At 42.9% G+C, this 27,270-nt stretch overlaps 3 protein-coding genes across 7 annotated transcripts; 2 read left to right on the top strand and 1 right to left on the bottom strand.

The window, feature by feature from the left end:
• Positions 1 to 1,305: 1,305 nt before the first annotated feature.
• Positions 1,306 to 3,852, top strand: wdr53 (WD repeat domain 53). Its single transcript, XM_035622572.2, has 3 exons — positions 1,306 to 1,353; positions 1,805 to 2,300; positions 2,413 to 3,852. Exons 2-3 carry the CDS (start codon positions 1,812 to 1,814, stop codon positions 3,103 to 3,105), a joined length of 1,182 nt encoding a protein of 393 aa, XP_035478465.2. The 5' UTR covers positions 1,306 to 1,353; positions 1,805 to 1,811; the 3' UTR covers positions 3,106 to 3,852.
• Positions 3,853 to 4,307: 455 nt separating this feature from the next.
• Positions 4,308 to 7,674, bottom strand: srprb (SRP receptor subunit beta). The gene is made up of 7 exons (XM_035622574.2): positions 7,427 to 7,674; positions 6,998 to 7,092; positions 6,775 to 6,852; positions 6,613 to 6,695; positions 6,136 to 6,272; positions 5,990 to 6,044; positions 4,308 to 5,160 (listed from the first exon to the last, which is right to left on the bottom strand). The coding sequence occupies exons 1-7, from the start codon at positions 7,593 to 7,595 to the stop codon at positions 4,950 to 4,952; spliced, it is 828 nt and encodes a 275-aa protein (XP_035478467.1). The 5' UTR covers positions 7,596 to 7,674; the 3' UTR covers positions 4,308 to 4,949.
• Positions 7,675 to 7,812: 138 nt separating this feature from the next.
• LOC118299116 (collagen alpha-1(XXVI) chain) lies at positions 7,813 to 26,292 on the top strand. Of its 5 annotated transcripts, none has more exons than XM_035622568.2 (14): positions 7,813 to 8,919; positions 9,186 to 9,308; positions 9,914 to 10,011; positions 19,669 to 19,730; positions 19,847 to 19,973; positions 20,408 to 20,515; positions 20,626 to 20,754; positions 23,012 to 23,095; positions 23,457 to 23,500; positions 23,604 to 23,666; positions 24,099 to 24,134; positions 24,241 to 24,285; positions 24,367 to 24,451; positions 24,683 to 26,292. In XM_035622568.2, exons 1-14 carry the CDS (start codon positions 8,747 to 8,749, stop codon positions 24,820 to 24,822), a joined length of 1,317 nt encoding a protein of 438 aa, XP_035478461.2. In that variant the 5' UTR covers positions 7,813 to 8,746; the 3' UTR covers positions 24,823 to 26,292. The 5 variants fall into 5 exon arrangements, with proteins under 5 accessions (XP_035478461.2, XP_035478462.2, XP_035478460.2 ...); XM_035622569.2 differs by having other exon boundaries at positions 9,908 to 10,011; positions 20,417 to 20,515; XM_035622567.2 differs by having other exon boundaries at positions 9,908 to 10,011; positions 20,411 to 20,515.
• Positions 26,293 to 27,270: the final 978 nt, after the last annotated feature.

Raw genomic sequence — 27,270 nt, 5'->3', positions numbered from 1 at the left:
GCTGACAAACTTACTCTGGTGTGTTTCAACAACCTCAGAATCCCAGCTCATCAGCACATAATCATCTGTGTCATAAATAGAACTTCTCACTATAACAGCATCATGAAGATATTACATATAATGCACAGGTCATGAGCAGAAAAGGGTAAATGGCTGCAGGGTACTTACACTGACAAAGCTCTGGGGGAACTACTGCCGCTTTTCGAGGATATGTTGTATGTGTCAGCATTTGAATGTTGGGTTGACGGTGTAGAGTGTGAATGTGTGTGTGTGTGTGTGTGTGTGTGTGTGTGTGTGTGTGTGTGTGTGTGTGTGTGTTTTCAGATGAGGCTTTGAAAGCTATATGACCTCCTCTCCATCCCCTATTCACTGCAGCAGTACGGCATGCTGCTGTTCACTGACCCAGAAATGAACCACACTCATCAGATCTACGGCACTGGATGAATCACAGGAGAGCAGCCATTGTGAAAATGGAGGCCGGATGGGGGACACACTGAACAATGATTCAGCCACTGTGTCCTCTGTCATTTTCTGCAGAATGTGTATGAATTAATGCTTTGTCATTTTCACTGCAAAACTACTGCCGCCTTGTATTTCACTCTTATTTGCTATATACTCTTAATATATAGGCCTAAATACTAATGTTACATCAAAATGTATAAGGTGTACAATACATTGTATTTTATGCACTCACTTTCTGATAAAGTACCATCTGCCAAAGGTTTAAAAGCTGCAATTCATGTCTTTACCAAAGGATAAAAGATAATTTACTGTCCTCTACCAGCATGACACGTTTGTCTTTGTAACTCTTCCTCTTTCTGCCTCTCCGATGGATCGTTAGATCCCTCTTGAAAAACAACTGTTTTGATAATTTATCAATCATTTTGTCAAAATTCTCTGTTTTCAGCTTCAGATATACGAACACTTTCTGGTTTTGAAAGTCTTATGCGACTGTAAATTCAATATGTTTGGTTTTTGGACTGTTTATCAAACAAAAAAAAACATCCTCTGACATATAACCAAACAAAAAATCAATTAATAAAGAAAATAATCAACAGGTTAATTGATGAAAAGGAATCATTATGTGCAAGCCTAAACAGTCTATTGATATTTACAAAAGTAGATTTGTTATCGCCGCCTAACTTTTGCTAATGTCTCATTAGTAGTTGAGAAACTTTGTTTCTTGTTACTTGTGACTTGTGACTCTTCATTAATGCCATTATTACAGAGCCCTGTGCCTGAGAATAACGCCTGACAGGCTTTACTCAGGGAAAAGTCCACTCGCAGTTGTGACATCATCAAACGGCGACTCAGCTCAGCTCCACATGGCACTGTTGTGACTGTCTCGCTAAGGTACAGTAACTCTCCGATTATCAGGTTATCGATAATGCCACAGCACTCATGTCGATTATTATTGTCGACTTTCCTTAATCTGCACGTGAACAACAACAACACGTCAGTCACCGCAGTCAGAGCTTCTGCTAAACACGAAGCTGCATATTAGCTCGTAGGCTAACGAGTTAGCAGAGCCAGAGCTAAGACTGTTTGGTTTCATGTGGTTTCACCTTTGTTTTCTTCTTTTTCTAATTCTTAAAAGACCAACACTGGCTACTTAATAATAACTTTACGTGACGTAATTAAATTGTAAACTAATTTAAAGCTTCGCACGTGAGTTTAAACGAAAGCCTTAACGTTATGTATTCAATAGTAATTTAATACCATACTACTTATTTGACATTTGTATTGTAGTAGTAGTAAGTTTGGACATGTGCCATATTTATTGCCTCAATATTGCCGTTGACAGGGTCACCATGGCCAGGCAGTGGTCTGAGGGCCACTTCACCTCCATCCTGTGTGTTGGAGCTTCTGCGGGCCCTGGGGGCCTCCTCGCTTCAGGCTCTGAGGGGGGAGAGGTGACCGTTTGGAGCCAAGAAGGAACTATCATAGGCAGAGTTGCCCTCCCTGGTGAGGAGGACAGCACAAGTGTTGTGTTTTCACCTGCGGCTCCGGGCCAGCTGTACGTGTCACACGGCGACACAGTGAGTGTCCTGGACCCCAGGAACCTGAGGGGCCCCGTGGAGGAGTTTCAGGGTGCAGGGGAGGAGGAGATCAACGCTTTAGCTCTGAATGAGACGGGCTCAGCCCTGGCGGTGGCAGACGACTCCGGGGCAGTGCGGGTGCTGGAGCTTCCTGCGGGGAAAGTGTGCAGGACTCTTCGCAGACACACTAACATCTGCTCCTCTGTGGCTTTCAGGCCTCACAGACCCAACAACCTGGTGTCTGCTGGACTGGACATGCAGGTGAGAGCGAGGAGATCTCTCACCAGAGTTTTTCTCATGTCATCCACTTCTGTGCCTACACTACATTTGATGACATTTGTCTTCTAATTTGTTTCAACACTTGTTTCTTCAGGTGATGCTGTGGGGTCTGCAGAAGACTCGCCCAATTTGGATGCTGAACCTCCAGGACTTAGCGGAGGACGAGGGGGACCAGCAGCAGCGTCCTGGTCAGCTCTTCAACCCGCCACTGGCTCACTGCGTTTCTGTGGCGAGTTGTGGAAACATTTTGGCCTGCGCGGCCGAGGACGGGCGGGTGCATCTGATGCGGATTGGCAGCGGCTCGAAATTGGAACAGCAGGGCGCAGTCAAAGCCCACAGTCAGGGAGCCTCACAAGCCCACTTTGTAAGTTTGCCTTCCCACCCATACTGGCTCGTCACTGGGGGGAATGACGGCCAGGTTGCCCTGTGGGACCTCAGTAAGCACCCAGTGGTGGCACCAGAGGGAAATGCCAAAAGTGGAGTGACAGCAGGACAACGCAGGAAGGGTAAGAACAAGACAAAGAAGAAAGAACAATCCCAGGATAAAGCAAAGACTGCACCAAAGGCTGAAGCAGAGAAAGAGGAAGCTGAAGTGGAGGATGAAGCAGCAGCAGCAGCAGCAGCAGCAGCAGAGGACGTGACTGAGGAGAGGTCTGGGCCCAAACTGAGCATCAGTCATGGGGACAAGGTGAACTGGCTGTGCCCTGCTGTGCTGAAAGGAGAACAGTGTGTGGTAGTAGCCGATCAGAGCTGCAGTCTGACTGTCTACCCTCTGTCCCACCTATAGGTTTATGCACTTTACACCATGTTATAATTACATTAGTTTGATTAGCTTTATTTTTTTAGGTTAAACGCTTTTTTGAAATTCTTCAGATAATACAATCCTGTGTGTTGCTGTTAGGAACCTCATCACAGTCTGTCAGCTGCTGAAAGTAATGAGCCTCTTCATATCACAGTGGAAAAACGGTATGATCATTAACTTTTAATAGTATCTTTTGATGGCAGCCAAGTTATTAAAGAGCCTATTATCTTACACATGAACTGAAACAAGCCAGGACCACAGGGGATGAAGGTTTGTACAAGTCTTCACTACTGTGACTGTTGAGATCTCAGCTGTTAGAATTATTCATCATGCTCCAATCTGACACACTTAATTAAGTCTACATTTAGTCAGTAATAGCTGCAGATTTCACAGCCACCGCGTTGACACAACCAAGACAATCCATTATTTTCAAGTGAAATGTGAAGATCTTGCTCTCTTTTAAGTCTAAACTGAGGGCAAGAACCAAATGTAACCATTTTGTTTGATTGGTCTGAACTGTGCAACAGCAGTTGTTAGGTCTTTACAACAGTAATCAAACCCCACGAAAAAAGGTTATTCGTAATGACTTTGAACAATATTTAACAAACTAAATGTGTAGTTATAGGTCTTATTTATTGCCATCTTCACTCATTAGTAGGGGTTCAGTTTGTGTGTGGTCTTTTATAGAGTCTTTGATGTGGTCCTATTAAAAATGTTCTCCTTTGAAATATATTTGTCCAACACTGGATTCCTTATATTTTTGTAAATGTTACATTTGTGGTGTGAAACGACCACATTAGATAAAAGAAATCGGCTTTCCATTTCATAGTCTGTGGTTTTTATAAAGTTTTTTTTAAACATGTTTGAATCCAAACCAGGTGCCAGACAGAAAGCAAAGCATAGAGTGAACAGAGATTTGAAAACACTTCTCACAGACTATACACAGCTACACTCTGGGGAACAGTGAAGCAGCTTTCAAAACTGATGTAAAGCATCATCTTGTGAACTGACACCATGTAATTATGTTAAGCTTTTTGCTGCCTATGAATCACTACAGGCTCAATCTATGACTGTATTTTCCTTTACACTTCCACTGAATACATCTGTATTTCCTGTTTCTCTCTGGACTTCAGGTGCATCACTTTCAAGCATTAAAACCTTTTTGGTCATTTTTTTATACAAGCCAGACAACTACAAACATTTATTTCATTTCTGACTACAATAGATTCATACATTCATTGCAAATGCACTATATTCACATAATACTTCCAAACAAGTAAACCATCATTCTTCTGCAAACAAGCAAAACTTTTCTTTAAGAACACCAGAAAGAAAAAGGCACAACTCTGACTGTTGATGAATAAATGCAATTTACACCGTTTTCACAGGGCAGCGTTCAGGTCGCACTATCTGAGACACATTTAAAGAAACGTGAAATAACCTATGATACTTTATCGTTCAATTGCAAACAACAAATGCATATTCTCAAGTTCTGTAAGATAATTCAAATAAAGCTTTTTAATGTAGTTGTTTACAGCAAGCTTTATACTCTAGAAGCACTGCAGAGCAACCTGACAAACTGCTAAAAGCTTTCACAGTCTTTTTGGTGTTTATTCTCTGAATATGTCCAAAACATTCTTCTAACTTTGATGTCACTTAATGTTTTACATAGACAAGTCAGCACAGATTGGACCACGTTTGACTGGTTACTCCTGTCAGACCTCCACTGAGGTGGATTTGTCGTCCCTCCTCTGATTATTGAGGTGACAGTGGACATTGAGGTGACCTGATCCGAGGTCTGTGCTTTTGAGGATGTTGAATTACTCATTTTACAGTTTAGCCAGGCTTTTCTCCAGACTCACGATGTCTGCCTCCCCTTCCTCACCCTTGCTACCCCGGGCGCTGCACTCCAGGAACTCCACCTTCAAGGACAACTGGCCAAAGTCAAAGTCCTTGCCTTTTTTCCCCAGATACAGACTGCCACCCACAGAGCCGTCCTGGGAGCTCAGGACTGCGGAGCGAGTCACCCGCAAGGTGTTCCTGTGATAAAAAGAGACGACGAGGCGTCTTCATCAGCTTACAGTCCAAAATACATCTTCAAGGTAACTTAACTTTAAGATTTAGCTCAGATGGGTTTGTCACTATTTTTATATTATCTTCAGGCTCTGCAGGAGATTTTTTAATTTATTAATATTACTAATGATAAGCCACGACTGAGTTGCATTATGGGATGTGTAGGATGGAGAAGCCAACCAATATATTGGTTGGTCAATATCAGCCTCTTGATTTATGCTTAATTATATTAAAGTTTGTGATTAAACTGTAAAATACCAAGCCTTATTTACATTTCTCTGTCACAAGGGTTTGACAACAACATCTTATGAATCATTGGCCATATTTTTCTTCAGAATACAATGACTCAAAATAATAATGGCTGGAGTATTTTTTAAATTCTAACATGACAATCACATCTTAAGCACTGCAATTAATGACAATTACGAAAACATGAAGACTACACAACAGCCCTCCTGAATATGATATAACTTATTCCAAGTTAGTCACTGCTGTGCAGTTAAGCTCACGGAGAATACAGTACTAACTGGACTAACAGATACACTCATAACAGATAATAGAATAATCACCAGCATAAAGGCCAAAAATATTAACAATAACACAAGACTAAATAATTACAATAGATCATCCGAGTTGTAAATCATAATGAAAGTTACCGAAAGTAAAGAAGTAATAGGATTTGAACATGGTAAAAACTAATGTAAATCGTAATTGAAGTGTGACAATCCAAAAGTACAGTACTTTGGTAAGTACATCTCATAAACGGATAGCAAATGAAAGAGCAAATTTTACTTACAGTTCCTTTTCCAGCTGCTGCTGAATCAGTTTAGCTGATTTTGCCATGGTGATATCTATAGAACGAAAAACATCCATAAAGAAACTGAGTTAAGTGGCTGAGATGACTGAATCTATCTTATTCTGACTGCCGAGGAGCTTTTTCACCTTGCTTGTTGCACACCACCAGGATAGCTGGAGCATTTCTGGAGATCGCGGCGTCCGTCAACAAGTTGTACAGGAACTCTGCCACGTCCCTCACTTCTTTCTGGAAAATGGCGCTGTCCACTACAAACACGATTGCTCTGAAGAGACGGGAGACGAGTTAAAATACTTAAGTAAAAATAGTAGAGCTGCAACTGTTAATCGACACGGACAGCAAATTATAATTAATCCCAATTTTTTTCAAAGCACAAATGTTTGATGATTGCATCTTCTCAAATGTAACAATTGGCAGCACCATTCCTTTGTCTTGCCGTAAATATGATTGAGTTTTGAACTATTACTTTTTTGAATACTACACAAGACACTGTGAAAGTAATGTTTCACCATTTTCAGAGGTTTCATTGAATGAATAATCGTGAGCAAGTCAGTAGATTAATCAAGACAGAAAATAATAGTCATTTCTGTTTGTCCCGTTCTCACCTGGCTGCAGATTTGAACTTCTCCAGGTACTGAGGGCGAAGGCTGTCGTGTCCCGGCAGGTCTATGAGAGTCCAGGTGCTGGCCTGAAGAGGAGGGACGGGGCACAACCGTGAAACCAGGCTCCCAGTGACGGAAAGGGAAGATGAACCATGAGGAACTCACCCGGTCATTTTTGGCTTTGTACGGGGCACTGTTGTCAGTGATGGAGGTCTGCGTCCGCTTGAACTTCCCAGACAGCAGCTGCCAAAAAAAACAAAAAAAACAAACATGAAGTGCACCAACACCTACAAAGGAGTCTGATCGTGCAGCATCAGTGTGACCGACACCAGCAGATCGTCTCGTCACACACAACGTGGCGTGTTCAGTTCCAGTCGCATGGACTCACCCGGCTGAAGAGAAGCGTCTTCCCGGAGTCACACAGTCCGACCAGCAGCACGGCGCTGCGCACAGTCTTACTGCTGAGGAAGTACTTCAGAAAAACTGAAAAGAGAAAGCAGGGAAGTGCGTGACTCCACTATACAAAAAACAAAACATCGTTACCAACAAGTTTGGATGGCTTCAGTGCTCCAGGCTGTGCAGCTGAGCGCCAGTTAGCAGTTAGCTTCCTAGCTCACTTATCATCCATTTGTCTTGAGGAATTCGTTTCGTTTTTTTAAAAAACACACCTTGGACAATACATTTCAGTTGTGAATAACCAACTTATAAACCCACTCGGCAGCAAACAGGCACTTTGTAAGCAAGCTAACGCCACCAAGGCCTAGCCTGTTAAGCTAATGCTAGCATGCTAACTTCAGCACTAACGGTCACTTCCTACCGCAGGTGATGACAACCACCGCCAGGGCGACGACTAATCCGATCAGAAAGACGGGGTCTTGGTCCTCCAGTTGCTGGCGAAGAGACTCGATGTAAGGTTCAAACGGGTTCTCTGCCATTTCCACGTCTGCCTTTCCTCCCATGTTTGCCCCGGTGCTGTCCGCCTCCATCTGCCCGACGGTAGCTAACGTGCTAATGTGGGACACGTCTGCTTCTGTCCGAAGGGCTGCACAGAGCCTGGGGTGACACCAGGGGGCGCTGCGGCCCAGGGCGCGTCCAGTTTCAGTTGTATTTCCTCTGTGGTTTCTTAACGCTCGATTAATATATCTGATATCTGATGGTTTTAATTCCTCTCATTCGGTCATTAATGAGTCAACCTCAAGAGCAAGTCGGTAGATTGATTCGCTTTGTCAAAAGTATGAGGTAATAATAAATCTAAAATCTGGTTTCCACCATCAAAAGTGTTAGGAAATGAACGGAAAACAAAACTGATGTGATGTGAAAATGTTGACCCACTAAGTCAAATTACAGTTTTCAATTAGATAATATACAGTCTTTTTTTAAGAATCTTCTCTACTTTTCATCTATTTTAAAATGTTTTTGTGGACGGGCTGTCATCTATATAAAAAAAGTTTTCAGACGTTGGACGGATCTGTTTTGGTGCGTGTAGGTCTATATATTAAGATAAAAGACAACTTCAGTTTCTTGGTGATCAACATTTCATTAGATTCATTCCACGTGCTGCCTTTATACATAGTTGAATGTGTTTTTAGGCTTTGGAAAATAAGGGGTGAGTTTAGTAACCGATGAAAAAGAAGTGATGGAAATGAACAGAGGCTTCAGATCTTAACGTCGTCATTATTCCCACCGATTTATATGGTTCAACTATGTTTAGATTAAGTCCATGTGCGGTAGAGCATGCTGAAGCACTGATAAAGAAAACATTGCATAAGAGCGTGAGAGTGACTGTTCGGGACCAGGCGCGCTTTTACGCACTCACTCTCCAGCCCACTCACATCCAGCGCTTTTTTACGCACCCTGGATATTTGACTCCTCTGTCCTCGGCACGATGTCAAACCCACATTATTCTATAGGAAGAAGCTGTGTGTCATTCATTTTGAGCTCGTGAGAGGATCAGTCCGTTTTCTAGTCTGGAAGGCGACATGACCAACTCGTTACCGAGTCTGGTTATTTACTTAGACTTGTAGTGCACCTCTCATTCCATTTACTGTGGACCTGCCACACGGGGGTTTACTGTATAACTTAAGGATTTACTTGAACGTCGTCGATATTTCTATCAGGGATAAGACAAAAGGACGTGATGGGTTTGTCGTTGCTCTGCGCGCTCTGCATGTGGATAACTTTAGTCTGTCCTTCGGTGGGAACAGGGTATATGTATCACTTTCCAGGCATCACAGTGCAGCGGCAGCGCATCAAATCGGAACAGATCGGCAGCACTGGACCGCCAGGTGCCGGGTCCCTTACCCAACTCAGGTGAGCACAACTGTACATTTCGCCTGGTCACTAAAGATGTAAAAAAAAAAATCAAAAAAAAAATCAAAAAAAAAATCATAATAATGATCCTGATTATGTGTCTTGAGCAATTGCTGTGCATTACTGCAGTGCTTTTTGATTTACATTCATGCTTCAGAATCCATTTTTTCACGTTTCCTCGTGTCTTTGACATCCTCAATAGTGTCACTGATTATGCATCATTTCTGTTATTAATGAGAGTGGAAACTATTTCCTGTGTGTTTTAGGAACTGGTGTCGGTATACTGTTTCCAAAACAGTGTCCTGTCAGGTGCACAATGGGACAGAAACCACGGTGCAGAGGGTGGTTCAGGGCTGCAGATGGCCTGGACCCTGTTCCAAAGTCGTCAGGTACTGTAATGACCCTCACAGCCCAATCCTGCTCTTTCTTTTGTCAGTTGTTTCGCTGTTTTGCTGTTCAGAATCAATGAAGAATATTTGGTGTCCTTCATGGTGTCAGGGTCGTACACAAAGAAGGTCGTACACAAAGAAACAGTCCAAACAAGGCAGTCAGAAACAGGCAACAAGCAAGCAAAAATCCCAAACCTGGTAATCGGACAAGTTGTCATACACCAAGAGGCAACACGAGGAAAGACATGAGATGTATGTTCACAGAGGCAATGACAGTCTGACAGGGAACAACAGACCGACCACACAAAGAGTTGACTGGTGGGAAACGGAGGGACAGGAAAAGGGCAGAAAGAGGTGAATACCAGGGGGGGGGGGTCAAATCGATTCTTCTCGTGAATATGGTGAAACAACCAGGAAATGAATCGCAACATTCCCACTTCAAATTCAGCCATGAATCTTTGTTTATCATTCCCCCGTCTCCCCTAAGTTGGCACAGTACTGTCCACTGTCAAATAAAGGCAGAAATCCCCCCCCCCCCAACATTTGTGTGTCTGCATTTTGTATGTCCCTGTAGTCAGTTACCATGTGTTGTTTTCCAGCTACAGGACACTTATGAGGCCATCCTTCAAGGTCACCTACAAGCAAGTCACTGCACTGGAGTGGAGATGCTGCCCAGGGTTTCTGGGAAAAGAATGTCGAGAAGGTGAGTTTTTATATGTGGGATTTTTCTTTCTTCTTTTAAGTGATGCAACTTTCTCACGAACACGAACTAGAGGAATTGCAGACAGTGTGGTCTTTGAGAATAATTCTCTCTAGTATTGAAATAAAGGCCATGTGTTTTGCTCAGACGCATCTGTGTCTTTTTAGTATGCAGCTTTTGGTGGTTTGTAATCGGGTAGCTTGCTAATCGTGCTACTGTGCAGCTGTCAACCTCTTGGTATGATTGTAAAGTGGTTTTGTAAATTAAGACTGAAAGTCTGTTTTGCTTTACCTTTGGGAACACAGATTGCATTAAAACAACAGATGAAAGGGATCCCGTGTACCTTTGTCTTTGACAGCCATGCATTCAAGACTTTAGCACTTTGAGATTGATTTTAGCAATGAAAAGTGCTCTGTAAATGAAATTTATTATTATTATTATTCTGTGCCTGGAAGGATGAGGATTAATATCACATTCTCTCTCCTTCTGTTTTATTCTCTCTCTCTCTCTCTGAAAATGTGTGTGAGTATGTCCACACACGCTTGTATGATTCTTTTGATTGTAGATGGAACACAGGTAGTTTTGCTTGAATATCAGCATGGCTATTACAGTCAAAAGAATGAATGGAAAAGGAAAGGTTAAATCAAAGAAAATAGAAAAAAACCTCAGAGGAACGTCCAGCGGAGTGACTTGTAAAGTGGGAGGTAGTCTGGGTTTTGGTGGTGGTCGGCAGCACTGGATTGCACAGACCGCAGACTCTGAGCCCAGTAAAGACCAACATTTTCAGCCAGGGGTGAGACACCAGAGTCAACACAGAGTGGGAGGTGGACGGAGGTGCAATGTAGGTGCAATGCCATACATGGCGTTCGGAAAGTATTCAGACCCCTTTGCCTTTTTCACCATTTGTTATTTCGCAACCGTGTTCTAAAATAAAAAAGACATTTTTTCCATCATCAATCTACACTCTCTAACCCACAATGACGATGATGAAAGAGTTAAAACTAATATATCATATTCAGACCCTTAAAATTTAGCAGCAGTTGCCTCCTGTTTCTCTCCAACCTGAGCTGTTTCTAAGACCTTTCTTGCAGTCCACCTGTTGTCAAGTCACTTAAGGGGAGATGCTTTGAAAAGACACATACTTGTCTAAGGTGGCGTCTAAGGTTTTCACAACTGAAACGGCATATCAGAGCAAAAGCCAAGCCTTGAGGTTGGAAGAACCTCCTGCAAGTGAAGGGGTCTGTATTCTTTGTGTTGCTCACAGCCATACTCACATACAGTTATTTAAATTGCAGTTATTTTGACTGTTTACTATTAAACTTATTAAGTACACTCACCTACTGGGCAGATTTTTTTTTTTGGTTGGGAAATACTGCAATCAGTATGTAATTGAAAAATACTGACATGGCCTAGTCCACTTTCGTCCAAGATTAACAGTTACTGCACCTCAATGAGCAAGTTTTGCCTATTGGTAATAATTACCACACCATGTTCCATTTTGCAAAATTATTCGCTGTTGCACTTGGATGTGCATGATTTACCATGAGTTCAGGAGGCACACACATTAATATTAAAGGAAACATTATTGCAAAAACCTTTGGAAACTATTATTTGCCTGATGGTGGATATTATTCCTCAGGAAGATTAACACGTAGCTGTATCCGCTGGAGTCTGTAATGCCAGAGATTATGGTTCACTTGAGACCAAAGTGGTTGCAGCAGTGTGAAGAAGTAATCCGGCTGTTTATTTAATACTTGCTGAAATGTTTTTACATGTTCTAATGGCTATAGAGCAGGGGGAAAATCACCTCCATATGGAGAAACTAGAGGGTTCCACTCAGCGAGGAGAGCCCAAAGAACAGCCGAGATCAGGAGAGGGAAAGTTAGAGAAGGACAGGACACTGAGGAGAAAATAAACAACAAGGTGTTAGAGTTGGCAGGGCTGAAACAACCGTGCAGCAATATGTATGGAGACGAAAAGAGAAAAGTGAAGCGTAATGAGGACTCATTTCATCCCACAGGACTCCAGCTGCAACAAGCCGCCCAGACGGCAGCGGAGCAGAGAGCCGGCTCTGTGGGAAAGTGGCCCCACTGAGATTAATGAGCATGACACTCCTCCGCCAGGTCTTTGTAACATACGTGACCGTGCTAAGATCACGACAGCCATAAAGCAAACACCGGTTCTCTTCATCTCTGCACAATAAAAGGAAGTCGGATATGGCATCATATCAGGGAAACCTTGGACATTTTAAAGTTATGCCCCAATCAATTGGGGCCTCAGATTTCAGAACGTCTGAGGTCCTTTTAAGAGCTGCAGGAAAGAGATCTTTAAGGATCAAAAGTGTAAATCAATTAGCTTAACAGGTGCTGGTGGGCTGATATATTTATCAATTTTTTCCTTTGGGCAAAGACAGGCTCAGTGTTTCCCCCTGTTTTCAGTCTTTATGCTAAGCTAAGCTAACCATCCTCTGGCTTTGACTTCATATACATCATACTACACAGAGTGGTATTGATCCTCTCATCTAACTCGATGTGAGAAATCAAACAAGTTTGATTCAGAAAACGGCAAACGTTTCCTTAAAGTGTGGATAATTTTGGCTCTGACACCAGGCCAGCAGCACTGTACATGAGGCCAGGCGGGGCTCCGAGCCAGCTGCTTTATCAGAGCGAGCGAAGACAGCCCTAACCAATGAAGATGACATCACCTCTGGTTTTAGTTGGATGGGATTCTGGCTCCACTTCAGAGGCCCCTGAGGCCCTCAGAGGTGTAGAGACAGGGCACGTAAAGAAAGCCAGAGTCGGATTTAAGTCTGTGTAAGCGTGGAGTTCCTCCCACCTCGGCACACGCTCTTGTTTTCATGTTCTAAAATCTGAATAATTTTTCTGCCAGACTGTAATGCCTTATTCTTTTGTTACCATTTGTTGTTCTGAATCACATACATGAAACAACCATGTATGAAGCTGACTTGAATCATAGATTATAAGAATAGTGTTATAAAGGAAGCAGACTGCAACACAGGCCAAATCTGCATCAATGCGTACATCCGTTTAGGATTTAGGATTCTTGACTCTTTCCTGAAAATCTGAATTTAGTCACATTTTTTTGATCAGTTGATCAACAGAACAATATCAAGCCCAGTATTTAGATTAATCATTGTTTCACTGGCAGAAAAGAAATGTTAAAAACCGCCTCCTTCCAGCCGCTGATTTGTGAGGATTTGCTGCTTCTCTCTTGTCTTAAGTAATACTAAGCTGAATATCTTTGCATTTTGGACTGTAGGTCAGAAAAAACACGGAATTTGAATGCATTACTTTGGGCTTTTTGAAATAGCAACAGGCATCTACGAGTGTTTTCAGAGATTTCATACATCAAATATAGTGGCATGTATGTTGTCTGTAGGTTATGGGTTTTACAAGCCCTCTAGTGTTTTGACTCCTCAGATTATTTTTATTATTATTTTATTATTATTTTGTCCTCGATAATATAAATCCCTATGGCCGTCTTAAAAAATCTTCAAGTTTATGGCCAAACTCCGGGGCCACAAAGCCTGAATTTGTCAGTGTTTGCTAATGGAAAGTTGATGTTTTTCGTCAACACCCCCCGACTCGTCAATATTTTTGACAGTCTGGTCTGTGCTGGCTGTGTAAAGTGCATCTCAAGATTTACATTTTACTTTCAGCAGAGTGGTGCTAACACATGACGGCATGGAACACATTTGGGAGAAATGTGTTCGTAATTTGCTGCTAGCGCTTGCCCCCCTCCTCCCCGCTCCATCACAGCAGCACCGCAGCCCACCTATCTGCACACATGATCCCATTAACAGTAGGCATTGTGGGTAATGTGTGTGTATGGGGGGGAAGTATAATCTTAAAAGAATTAGTGCCAGGACCTCCCCCGATGAGAGATGTAACCTTTGATGTCACGCAAAAGCTCAGGAAGAGAAGTTCAGAAGTTTAATGCTGGGTGTTCCAGCTCCGGTTGTTTTTTAAAAGCGGCAGTTAACAATGAGTTTTATTAAAGAAGTTAAAAGGTGGCTGAAAGCTTTGAGTGCCAAATGTGTTAATGTGTTAATGCTTCGGCTACGAAAGTCCCAGATTCTCCTCTGCAGCTGGAGGAGAAAGACGAGGGGGAAGTGTGTTAAAATCTCAACGCAGGAGGGATTATCTTTAACACCAGCTATATTATATATCGTCCAGAAATTCCTTTGAATTCTTCCATTTTTCTATCTTATTATCCGCTCTCATCCAGGCCTTTGCTGTTTTGCCCCTTGCTTATTTTTGCCCCTTGCTTATTTTTGCCCCCGCTGGCCTCATTATCACTTGCTGCTCTCTACTGACTGTATCTTACTTCCTATCCCCTTTAGATCTCTTGCTCTTTCTCCTTGGTGTAAAGTGATAACGCAGAAACGTATCTCATATGTGCTCCTGTAGACCACAACCTCTACAGCACGAGGATATGACTATCACTGTTACCTCCTTGCTTGTGTTCAAATATAGGTCAGACATTAACCTTTGACCTGCTGGGAGCTATTAGCTGTTCCTGGTCTGATCTGCCTGATGGATGACACTCTGTTCATCTGTGTTTTTTTGGGGTCTTCCTGTCTCTAAATGACATCTTTCAAAGTGTCCCTATGTCCCCTAGTTCCTGAGGTCATAGAGAGCCAGATGTCCCCCCATTGGCTGGTGATATCTGCAGGTTTATGGTGTTGGTTCTCCGCATGCTGACTGGAAGTTCCTGCGTATTAACTTGGAAGTTGTGTGAGAAATTTTGTGGTTTTCTTTGTTAGAGACACACAGATATTCTTTCACATTTGTGGCTTCACGCTGGTCCTAAGTTGTGCACAAAGCAGGTTATGCTCCAACAGAACTCGTCTGTAAGGCATGTTGGCCAAACTGGAAAACATGAAAAGCTGACATTGATTAAATATGCGGCTAACAGCAAGCATATTCATACAGAATATATGGTGGGGCGGGGGTTGGAGGTGGGGGAATAAATCTTGCTGGTGTCTATTTTTTTTTGCAAGGTACTGTAGACACACTCCAACCTTTGAAAAATAGGGCTCACGGAGAGCTCCATATTTCCAGTTTTGTCATGGCCTTCATGTGTTCTCATCTCATAAAGTATAATATTTCTGATGTGATTAATAAGCAGGGATAGTCTGCCACTCTTTTTTTCCCCTCTCTCAGTGTCGCCACCCTTTTTCGTTCTCTCCATGTCATCAGGCACGACTGCAATACCTTTTGCGCCTAAAAATGTTGCCTTTATTTCAGATGATCACGGCGCAGTCGTCTCTCCTCAGTCGCACGACATCATCTCATAGTGCGGCGATGACCATATGTCTGTGCACCAGCAGGGCCGTGCATCTCTCACTGTGACCGATGTGTTGCAAACATTTCAGCATCAGGGCAGCAGTGCGTTGACTGAAAAGCTGGACAGTGCAGCATGATCCTATGTGTAGATGCGTTGTGAAGGGAATGAGTGAATGACAGAGCTCTCAGATACAAAGTGATTTAGTTTGTCATTGTGGCGTGGCTGCGTCTGTCGGGTAGCAACATTTTATGAGGAGGAATCTCAGATTAATAACTGTGCCTCATTGTGGTTTGATTACAAAGTCAGTGACATTTAGCAAGAAACAATTACATCATCTATCAAATGTAAATTAAAATTCTATTAGTTGCTAAGCATTTGTCAGTAAGTGTTCAGTTTATATAAATAGTGTGTGGCCTGTCAGCCGCCATCATGGTGAAAAATGCTTACAGTAATGGTCCCACTGTGGACTAGCAGACATCTTGGTTTTCAAAAAAGAATTTGTTCTCCATCCTCCACCAGCCACCGCAATCAAAGTGGGTGGGTGATTTAGTGAGTGAGAGAGTTTGTGACATTGTGTACACATAGTGTGTGTGTGTGTGTATGTGTTCTGTGTCAGCTGTTCTTCATGCCAGCAGTAGCTGACCACTTGCTGGCTGACACACAACAGGGACCTGGGAAGCAGCCAGCTGTCACTGTGTGTGTATGTGTGTGTGTGTGTGTGTGTGTGTGTGTGTGTGTGTGTGTGTGTGTGTGTGTGTGTGTGTGTGTGTGTGTGTGTGTGTGTGTGTGTGTGTGTGTGTGTGTGTGTGTGTGTGTGTGTGTGTGTGTGTATGTGTGTGTGTGTGTGTGTGTGTGTGTGTGTGGTGCGCACACACACACACACACATACACACAGCAGAACAAACACGCAAACCTCCAGCAGAACCGGTCTCAGTGGGCGGCCATTTGCCTCGACCGGTTGGGGTGAGAGGAGGTTGGAAAGGTCCATGAAGATGTTTCAGCATATCATTTTTTTCTGTTCTACTCACACATATAGACAGAGCAAGTATTGAGAGGGTGTGTGCGTCATGTTTGTTTTGCGGTCGACGTTGTCTGTGTGTGGTTTCTTTGATCTACATCCAGGTCTAATGTAGGAAATGTAGCTGTATCAACAGACGACGCCTGCAATTTGACTTAGACTCTTGCCAAAATATCCTGTTCTTTCTTGTATCCTGTTCTGTCTTGATCACCTGTTATGACTCATTAAACATGTCGGTGCTTTCATAGTTTGCTGCAATGACACATGCTCATTGCTTTGGCTTTTCGGATGTTTAAATAAGATTTATCTTCCGACAGTTCTTATCTCATTAAAACTGAGTTCTTTGCCTGGAGGAAGTTTGATCCAAGCCATTTCAATTCTTCTCTCATCGTTACAGTTGAGAGTATCTATTACATGAGTTTTGCTTCTGCACCATGTTATTTATGGCCATGTAATCCATTTATATGGCGCATTACCCAACGATATGAGATCATTAATTTCATTTCATGTAATCAACATATATTGTGAATCAACAAAATTTTCTTTCACTTGTCTCTGTAAATTTAAAACTACTACTTGCATCCCTTTAAGCAGCTTTTCATGAATATCAGGGAAGTGTTATCCTCTGCATATTTGGAATAACTGGTCAAACATACATATCCTTCTCTTTGGAGCAGAAATCGTTTTTTTCTCTGAAGTATTCTCTGTTTATTTTGCTTCTCCCTAAAGAAAACATGATTCTGATTCTTTCCCATGAGATGAGAAACAGTCCAAGAAAATTGGACCTTTGCTTATCCTTTGCTTATGTTGCCATGGTGTAATTATGGATCCAAACAGACTCCATAACTGCGGTCCCATTTAAACATCAGCTCGAGCACAGCGGAAGTTTGGTTTTTTAACCCAACATAATTAAATTCCTACTGCAGCAAAAAGAAATGCAGTTGTTTTGCTCTGGTTCACATTTGTGGCGGAGAGCTCTGGTGTTGTCCTGCGGTGTGTTTATGACATAATAAGATATGACTGGCTTATTTCTGGCTCTCTTTGGACAAGAGAGGAAGATTGAGAAGTTATCTCGTTAGGAGTGGATAAAGGAGCAAAAGAAGCTGAAATCCCTCACAGACGAGGCAGAGATGCTTATTTCTCTGACTCACAGCAAAGCGGCTACAAGTCATTTTGCGTAAAGGTAGTGCACAGTACAGTGTAAACCAAATAAATAGCCCGGCTGTATCCAAAAACATCTCTTCATTCATTTATTTCCTACTCCCTGTTAAATAGTCACCCATAAGATCACTCAATAGTGAACAGAGATTTCAGACCCTTGCTCACTCGTCGTTTCGCGTCACCACTGACACATGTAGAGTGTTTACACCTGTAAAGCGTAGAGCTTGGCATTGAGAGAAAGTTTTGTTCTGTTCTACTCTTGTTCCCATGTTACTATCCATGTGGGTCACACCACTGATTTACCTAAAAACTAAACTAAAACCAAGCACGTCGTCACAAAATAACCCTTGGAACAAATCTCAGATTGATGCACTGTGTATAACAGAGGGTCAGAGGGTGGAGACTTCCCCTGGGCCGATGATGAATCACTGTGGAGAACACAAAGGCATATCAACTCATCAGCCCTCTCACACTGCGGAGCCGGTGATTGCCTTCAGTTCTGCAGTTGTGTTTGGCTTCGATGTCCTCGGTGCAGTCGCTGCAGAAAACCTCAGTGCAGCCAGTCACAATAAGAAGCTCATGTGGGGTCATTTGGGGCTCGGTGGGGCCACAGCGCTCAGTGTATTTGGGCTGATCAAACCCGAGGAATGTGTGTTTGGTTGAACTGTTGATTGTTGTTTCCGTTTGTGGCTGCACTCGATGACGAGATTCAAAATGTTGAAACAAGGCATTCCCAAACCACACCCACACAGTCTGATGGACCACTGGACTAGATGTAGATGATTGTAGACACATTGACATGGTACAGACATTCACGCTGCCCTATTTCGGTGAAGCAGAAACCTCAGCGGCTGCCGTTAGTGCCCTGTGCGTTGCGGTCGGAGACGATGATTTAGGCAAACCAGAGCTGTTTGGGTCATTTTGTTGTTAGGTTGTTATTTATGAGCACCAGTTGTTCCTCGTTCTGTTTCCCTGCTATGACCACAATGTGGGTGGGTCCCATCAGTGGGACGGACAGCTGACATTCCACAGATCTTATGAGCCATGGACCAGAGAAAAGCTCAGATTTAGAACCAATACAGGCTCTATGAAACTGAGTTATTCTGTCTTTTAGATTTGGGGTTACAGCTCGTGTAAAGGAACCACAATTGCTGCAAGGCATGGTGTTGGGTATCTGTGGTTTAGTGGTAGCTGGGAACTTTTTGAGAGAGGTGACCAAAGTTTTTAAAACAGACCGAAAATAAAAAAAACTTTGTTGGCAAACGCAAAGATCAGTTTTTCAACTGATACTATTTCTGAAATAACAAGTTTGACATTGTTCATCAACAAATACCATTAAAAAATGTAATACCATTAAAAAAAAAAAAACAGAGCAGAGATTGCCAGTTGACCACAACCATGACTCCAAATGGATGATCATGTTGCCTTGTTGCACCAAGGACAATATGTCCATAATGTGCTGCTTGTTTCCACTGCCCCCAGTTGGCTCCAAAAAAACACATTATGTAATAGTGTGTTTAAAAATGTGACACAAAGAAAGTAATTTGTTATTTTCAGACTCGACACAGGCGTTTTTAGCAAACATTATTCAAACAGGAGTTGGTTGGTTGTTTGATTGTTTTGGTTGTGTGCTTGATTTTCATTGGACTAGAAAAAAGTCATAATAACGGAGTTAGTGGTTTGTCACTTGATTTAAGTTGAATACATAAATGTTAAATTGTGTGTGTGTGTGTGTGTCAGTGTGTGTCAGTGTGTTTGTGTGTGTTTCCATGTGCTACACACTGTTAATGTTGTCGGCTCTGGTATGTGGCGGAGGATGCGAGTGCGGGCATTCAGGCCTTCGCTGTGAGTGGGCAGACAGACTGAAAACATGCCGAGTCAGGAGGTCAGGAGACGAGCAGGTGTGTGCCAAGCTCTTGAATGAGTAACATGCTTTTACTGTAAGAAGGAATTCCTAATAAATTCTTGGGGCTAGTTTGATGGGTATCGTTCTCGTGTATCTTGGCCCGACCTGCTCAGTGTGAAATAGAGAGATACTGCTGATGGTGCCAGAAAAAAACCCCAGAACAATGACAGGAATGAAAGAGACGATGTAGAGTCAGCGGTAGCGTGAATATGTCTGCTGTAATGTGGAGACTAAACACATCCTTGTCTGTGTTTCTTTCTTGCAGAGTGTATGAACTGTGCCAACTTCACTGACATGAGCAGCAGAATAGATGTGATTGAATCAAAGGTACAGAAGATCCCCCTTTAAGCCTGTGAATAATTTGAGGTCTTGCGTTTTATAAGCATTTGTACTCAGAGGATTTATTGAAGTGCAGACTTGTGTGAAATCTGCTGTTGTTCCAGATCAGGCTGTTGGAGGAGACACGCTCGTCACTGCCAACAGTCAACAGTTTGCCCGAGGGCTCAACGGACAATGAGGTGGACGCTCCTCAACCCACTCCTATTGGACCGCCGTCATACCTGCCACCAGGTGCCGACACACCACACGAAAACGTGCCGTCGGAAATGTGACGTTGAGATGTTGAAGAGCTGTTTTTGTTTTTGATTACTTGTCTGAATTAAACAACAGTAAATGCAAAGTTTGAGTTTCAGGTAAAAATGGGAGCTGAGATGTTCTGACTTATGATTTTGAGTCAAATTCTAAAATCGCTGACATTCTATACATTGCAAATCAAACAAGTGTCTTTAATTAAACCAATCTCCCCTTTGAATTCAGATTTCTTCTTTGCAACACCACACATCCTGTTTGTTAAAAGTTTTAAGCAAAAGCCAAGATAACAACCGATGATATTGTCTATTGTTGTTTATTTCCCCCCATACTTTCAAGTGCTTCTTTAAATAATTCTAGTCGGTATTATTCCTTGGACTAGACATTGGACTCTACTGTCTACTCTTTTTCTCTTGGAGTACCAGGTAGCATGGGGCCTCCAGGGCCCATTGGACCTCCAGGACTTCCTGGTTCTGCTGGTCCTCAGGGTTTGGCTGGAGGACCAGGCCTTCCTGGACCCATCGGTAAAACAAACTCAGAACTTTAATCTGGTCTGCATATTCAAGGTTGATCTGACACTGTTGGAACCAAAACCACTCATCGATTTTATTTGGTTGTCTTTGTTGTTGCTCAGGACCAAAGGGAGACCGAGGCTCACCTGGAGAAATGGGTCTACCCGGCCCTCCTGGTCCACCGGGTCCTCTGGTGCCAAGCTCCTCTCCAGTACAAGTGCGGGGTGACATCTTCCAAGTTGAAAACCGAGGTGGGCAGACTGTTCCACCACAAGTGTAATCTCTCAAATCAGGACCAAATTGTCCCAGATGAAACTTAAATAAGAGCATAATAGAAACCGATGTTACACACATGGTTAGTTTCTGGCCCAAAAACAATTTGAAACCATTCAAGCATTAAGTCTCTGGACAGTTAAATTGAAGCCAGAACCATGTGTCTCACCAGTTTCACATATCTCATGCCCACGTCCATCCTGTTCGTTCCTCGCGAACATTTTGTCAGGCAGAACATGAACACTGGCCAAATTGGTGGAAGCTCAGTGACCAAAGCATATTGTAGCTGTTATCAAGTGTTTAAGTGAGCAATAGTGACTGACTTCAATTTGCAGCGTAGGAGAGTATTGTTTCTTTTCCCAAGGAGGACTGGCTTAGATTTAGTTTAATTTTTTCCATGTGTTTTGCTGCTGCTGTGCCACTGTTTACTGCAACCTCCTTTAACACGTCCACCGACGACGGAGCCAAATACCAGCATATAAATCAGACGATAAGCTCTGGGGCTGAATCGGTTAGAGCATTATTATTAGGGCATAACTGATTCAATCCGGCTCACTTCTTTTGCGACTCTTGTCTTGCAGAGATCAGTAAAAACAACGATGATGCTCGTATAGCGAATAGTAATAAAGAAAATCATAGATTTCTCAAAGTTTGCAAAGACCATATTGCGATGGGATCAACCTGCCTCCCATCAATATGTTGACATTTAGACCGATGAGGACTTTATTAGCCTACATGAGTAAGTGCTCATGGGTCGGACCGTAACCATCTTCGGACGTGGACGTCTTCGTTACGTTTTGTAAATGTATCTTGCACAGTGTTGACAGAATCTTTCCACAGACGAACTGTACACCTGCCAAAGTGCTCAAAGCCAGGTCCACATTTAGAGGTTATACTGTTGGGAAAAGCTCATGTTCAAAAGTTACTCGAATACCTCGGTGTTACCACAGGGAGGCAGTAGAAGTCCATGCTGTAGTCATTACCTCACAGACGACTTCTGGCTCTGATTAGGCTCTTGGCTAGGCCTGTCTTTCTGAGCCCAGAACTGTGTCTGCGGGTCTGGAACTATGTAGATTTGGGTCTGTGGGACCGTGTAAGCCGAGGGGGGCCAACTGGCTGTAAATCAGACCTAATTTGTTAGCTGTCAGCACAACAGTCTGCGTTTTGGGGAACAGGCCGTGGCCCGCAGCCAAACGCATGGGCTGGCTACGAACGAGGGAGGAGATAGTCTGCCACTCATGTGGAGTTTCTCGGGGAGGCAGCCAGACTCGAGGAGACTGTAACATTAGAAAATTAGTTCCAGATAGAAATGTGCTCCTTCTAGACCCTCTCTGTGGACTGTAACAGCCCTGCCTCGGCGCAGGGGAAGACTGACCCTGAGCATATGGTAAAGTGGAGAGGAAGTGGAAGTGTGGCGTGGTTTCAAACAAGATTTATACTTACAAGCATATTTTGAAATACCCTACATGCTGAGAACAAAGCATAACTTCCACTTCACCCATGTTTTCTTATTATTTCCAGGCATTTACTGCTCCATTAAACGGGACCTCCTTCAGATGGACCAGCTGTTGCTGTCCTTCACTGTCACAGCCGATTTAATCCTGCTGTTGACCGCTGGTGAAACTCTGCAGCCTAACTGTTGACCCTGATGTCATGTCTGGACTCTTTTTTAAGTCTGAGAAAAAAGACCTTAGTCGCTAACAGTTCACCTGATATTATTGGTGACTGGATAAAGGAAACAACAATTTGAAAGGCACTTTCCAAAAAAAACAACATTTTACAGACATGCCAAAGATGTGTAAAACACCAAAACATCTGTAACTTCAGGCCAACATGGAGGCAGAGCCTGTAATTTGATACTGCTCAGAGTTTCTGTCTGTGGATACAGTATATCATGTTTGTGTCTAATTCAAGTGATCAATGAAAGCGTTAATAGAAATCTAGGTCATTTCCCAGTAGGTAGAGTATAATTTTACATCTGTTTATTTCTGTTGACTCCAGAGGAAAATTTAAAGTACATGGTACTGAAAATATTTTGGGTAACAACATATAAAGAGACAATTGATGACATTTAAACTGATGAGCTGTAAATCCTATACCACTTGCTGTATAACTCTTCTCACTTACCCCTCAGTTGGGTTTCTTCTAACCTGTCATCACAGTCCTCGTCATCTTTTGTGCAGAGGTTGAAGTAAACTTTCCGCTTAAACTTCTGTTTCTTTTTGTCTTTCTCAGAGGAGATCTCCGCCCACACACCTCCCCCTGCTCCTCAGATCATAGTCGGGCCACCCGGTCCAACAGGTCCCTCCGGCCCCTCAGGTATGGATAGAAAATGTTCCCAATCGCCCAGGTTGGAAGAACAAGCCCCAGAATCCCACCATGTTTTCAGTCTAACAAATTTCACGAGACATACCTGTGTATTGTTTGTTTTTTTTAGCTCTGGATTTGACCTTTTTTAACCTCCTGTGGCAAGTCAACATTGTGTAGTGAAGTAATGCTCAAATATTCAAACGTTTCTCTTAAATTCTGCATAGAGAAACATGTGTTCAAGTAGCGCCTCATGAGTCTATCTTGTAAACTCAGATTCTCTCTATTGGTATAATTTAATATCTGAATTTAATTGAACTGTGTTAAATTGATTTTGATGATGTGATCGTGAATGACACTGCTCACCCTCCAGGTCCAAGAGGACCTTCAGGGATACCAGGCCTGCCAGGACAGGACGTGAGTGTCTGTCACTGAGGGCTGATTGCAGATCAATAAAGAATAAACATGTACAGTATGTGTGAAATCATTAATTCATGTCCTTACGTTTATCTGACACAAGGGCAAGGAAGGCGTCCAAGGCAAGCCTGGGGATCCAGGGCCTAAAGGAGGTCCAGGAGAAAGGGTGAGGCTGCTTTAAAAACCATCCTCACTTATGGATTAGCAGGCTAGTTTGATTCTTATTTGATTCTGTTGAAATATCAAATGCCTTTTGTTCTACGTTTTGTAAATTGCCCTAGCTGTCATGCAATCTTAAGCACGTCCAAGGTGAGCAAGCTGCTCTTCAAAGACTCACTCCAAGCTGTGACTAATCCTCCTCTTTCGCTCTCGTCCAGGGCCAGGCCTCACTAATCAGGGCAGTCCTGTCGGGTCCGCTCTGTAGTGGGCTCTCTAGTGGGCCTCTGTCTTTAAACCTGATCCCCTTCCTCGACTAGCATGATTTAAGATTGGCGATCTGGTGAAGAGGCAGATGATCATTGGGGGATAAAGAAGCCAAGTCGATGAAATGTGTATGTGAGCAGGAGTGCAAATTATTTTTCCGTTTTTACTCTGCCAGGGGTTTCCAGGTTTAACAGGCGAGCAGGGCCTACCTGTGAGTATAAGGTTATTGTGTTACATAAAACAAACACACACAAACACACACACACACACACACACACAAAATGCAAAGATGACAACATAATTTGCCTGGTTCACAGGGAGCACCAGGACCAAAAGGAGAGCCAGGAGCAGGCTTGAGTGAAGTAAGAGACTTTTTTCTTTTTGTTTCCCCTGCTTAGCTCATTTGAAATATGACCCTAAATAAACACAATGGTGGTGTTCAGGGAGAGGCCATGCAGCAGCTCAGAGAGGCCCTGAAGATCCTGGCCGAGAGGGTCCTGATCCTGGAGCACATGATAGGCATTCATGGTGAGGAGAAAAACAGAAACAGGGGAAATAATACAATTCATATTATAACTTTCCTGAACAGAAAAAAAAAACATCTGACATTTTGGGAAATATGCTTTTTCGCTGTCACAGAGTTAGAAGTGAAGGTCAATACCACTCTCACGTCGATTAGCTCAATGCACAGACTGGAAACAGTGGGAAACAGCTGTATCCAAAGCTTTTCCGCTGACTGTCTTTCTTGTCTTTACACAGACAACTCCGAGGGATCTGGATTTGGCAGCATTTTGGACCCGCTGTCTTTCTCTGCCATAAAGACCAATCGCCTTCCGCCTGTTAAAAGCACCCCGCAAGCTCCAGCACTGGGGGAGAGACTAAGACGATCTCCCCTTTAAGAGTGTAGTCTAATGTTGTATTTGTGTTCCTAACTGGACATGCGATTTTGTAGTAACTTTATTTTTTAAAATTTGTTCTTTTAGTCAAATTATCTTTTTGTGTGTGTGTCACAAATGAACACTGTTGTAACACAGCAGACATGAGATGTTGAGCATTTCGTCCACATGAAAGGTTCCTTTGAGCCTTTTTCAGCATTATATCAGTCAGCATAACCTTTGCAACGGCACTTACACGTTGTTGTACAATGAATTATGATCTCGTAAAGTATTGTTTTAGCATCATTCTTTCCTCAGATAAAAGACTGTTCCTGCGAGCTGGACCCAAAATGTACAGTAAAGTGTCAAAGACGTTCTTGGAACAACCTCCAGGCTCGTCTCGTGTTCGCCTGTCAAACTTCCTCTTCCTCTATGTCTGTCTCTCTTGCTGTGCGCCGTCTTGTTAAAGCTGAGGTAAGACATGACAAGCTGCCAAGAATATCTGCTCGACATTAAGTTAGGTGAAATGAATCGCATCTGGAGAGCGTACATCTGGAGAGCGAAAGGAAGAGATGCTGGAACAGTTGAGTTTTGGCCTGGAAACCGCAAACCCTGCTCGGCTGCGGTGCACCCTCACGTGAGCTGGCTGACTGAGAACTGAACCTGACAGGATTACGTTGAGTTCTTCATAAGCTGCCTCTGAGATTTGTTTCCAAACTGATGAGATTATTGTAAGTTGTGAGTCTCTGGGAGACCAAGCCAGTTGGTCTCTGTATAGTAAATGGCTGGTACAGTATTTAACTTTCTTACTCACTTTTTTTTTTTTTGTCAAGAGTTAGATGGGAAGATTGTTACAATTCTCATTTTTGTCAATATGAAGCTACAGCCAGGAACTTCTTAGTTTAGCTTAGCTTAGCATAAAGACTTAAAACCAGGGGAAACGGCTAGCCTGCCACTGCCGACCTCATGATGACAACCGTGCTGCGTTCACGTCATATAATTCGGACTAAAATAATGAGCAACGGAGTGGAAAAAACGATTTAATTTTAGCCTGTGCTACTGTAAAGCTCAGAGATGGAGATTTTAGGAAAATTTCCCACTTAATAAAAAGAACATACGTTCAGAAAAATTGGAAAGGTTTCTGCAATACAACCAACAATCAAATCGGATAATCCATTTTGCTCATTTAAAGGCAGTTTTAGTTATGATAATGAGCCAGAAAGCTTCACAACTAAAGTAGCTTATAGAAACCTATCTTGATATTTGAAAAGCTGATGAAGCTGATTCTGTCGTTCAGTTTTCCTGTATAATGGAGGGTCAGGTCTACTGATGTACGCCTACATTTTAAATAGCTTTCCTGTTTTTGTGTCTTGTGCATGTTTCATTTGCTTTTTAAAGTGAACAGGGTTCTGGTGTGATTTGTTGTTTTATTTGTACTCAGCAGATATTCGTGATGATTGTTGAAGTAAGATTAAAGTCTTAATAACAAAGGGATTCATTTCATGGTCACCACTTAATTGCATATAATTACATTATAATTACATTCACACATCCTGTACGCCACACCTACACAGCATGGTGAGACTGTTTACAGGCGGGAGCGTCACTGCTGCTCCTCCTCGCCCTGCTCTTCTTTTTCATGCTTCTGTTTCTTCTCTCCGTGGGTGATCACTTCACACAGGTTCGTGCTGTCGAAGTTACAAAGGGGAAGTTTGTTAACACATTAAATACCTGTAAGAGAACAGGTACAGGATTCATTGGACTTTTCTTTCTTTTCTCTTCTTTTTTTTTTCATCTTCTCTGACAATGAGAGATGTCAGGCTCGCAGAGAGGGATCATGCACGCTGCTTCGTCTACAGACGAAAACAGAGCCGGCTTTTGCCATTCAATTATCTCATCAGAACAGGGAGATAAGTACGGTTATGTATCATTGTCATATATTCCGCTCTGGCCTCTTTATGCATCCTTTCATCTGCGCTATGCCTGTCTGTTTCTGTCTCTTTCCTTGTGCCCCCCCCCCCCCCCCCTCCTCCTCCTCCTCTGTCTGTCTCTCCCCTCTTGTTTTTCCTGTCTACTGAACAGAGACATGTTGATATGAGGCCCGCTTTGCACAGCCACAAGGGAACAAGTCTCTGGAGTTTTTGATCAGCTGCAAGATCAGACATGTCCACGGCTCCCTCGTGTACACTCCAGTGACTGATCATGCAGTATAATGGACAGGCAGAGACAACCAAAGATGCACACCCACACACGTTCTCTCTGTAGATCATACAAGCATGGGCAAAAGGCACACACACACACACACACACACACACACACACACCATGTTGTCCATGTGTTGGCTCTGTTCACAGTGGGGTGGCTTGTTTGCAGGACACAAGAGAGCGAGGGGGAGGGACGGAGGGAGGGAGAGAGAGATGGTGTGTCTGATTTCCCCTTTCTTGCCCTTTTTTGCCTTTGACAGTAAGATGG

The sequence above is a fragment of the Scophthalmus maximus genome, chromosome 11, assembly GCF_022379125.1.
Source record: "Scophthalmus maximus strain ysfricsl-2021 chromosome 11, ASM2237912v1, whole genome shotgun sequence".
In the NCBI taxonomy this organism is placed as follows: Eukaryota; Metazoa; Chordata; class Actinopteri; order Pleuronectiformes; family Scophthalmidae; genus Scophthalmus; species Scophthalmus maximus.
Note: the sequence above shows the minus strand (reverse complement) of the source record. Positions and strands in the feature narration are given on the sequence as shown.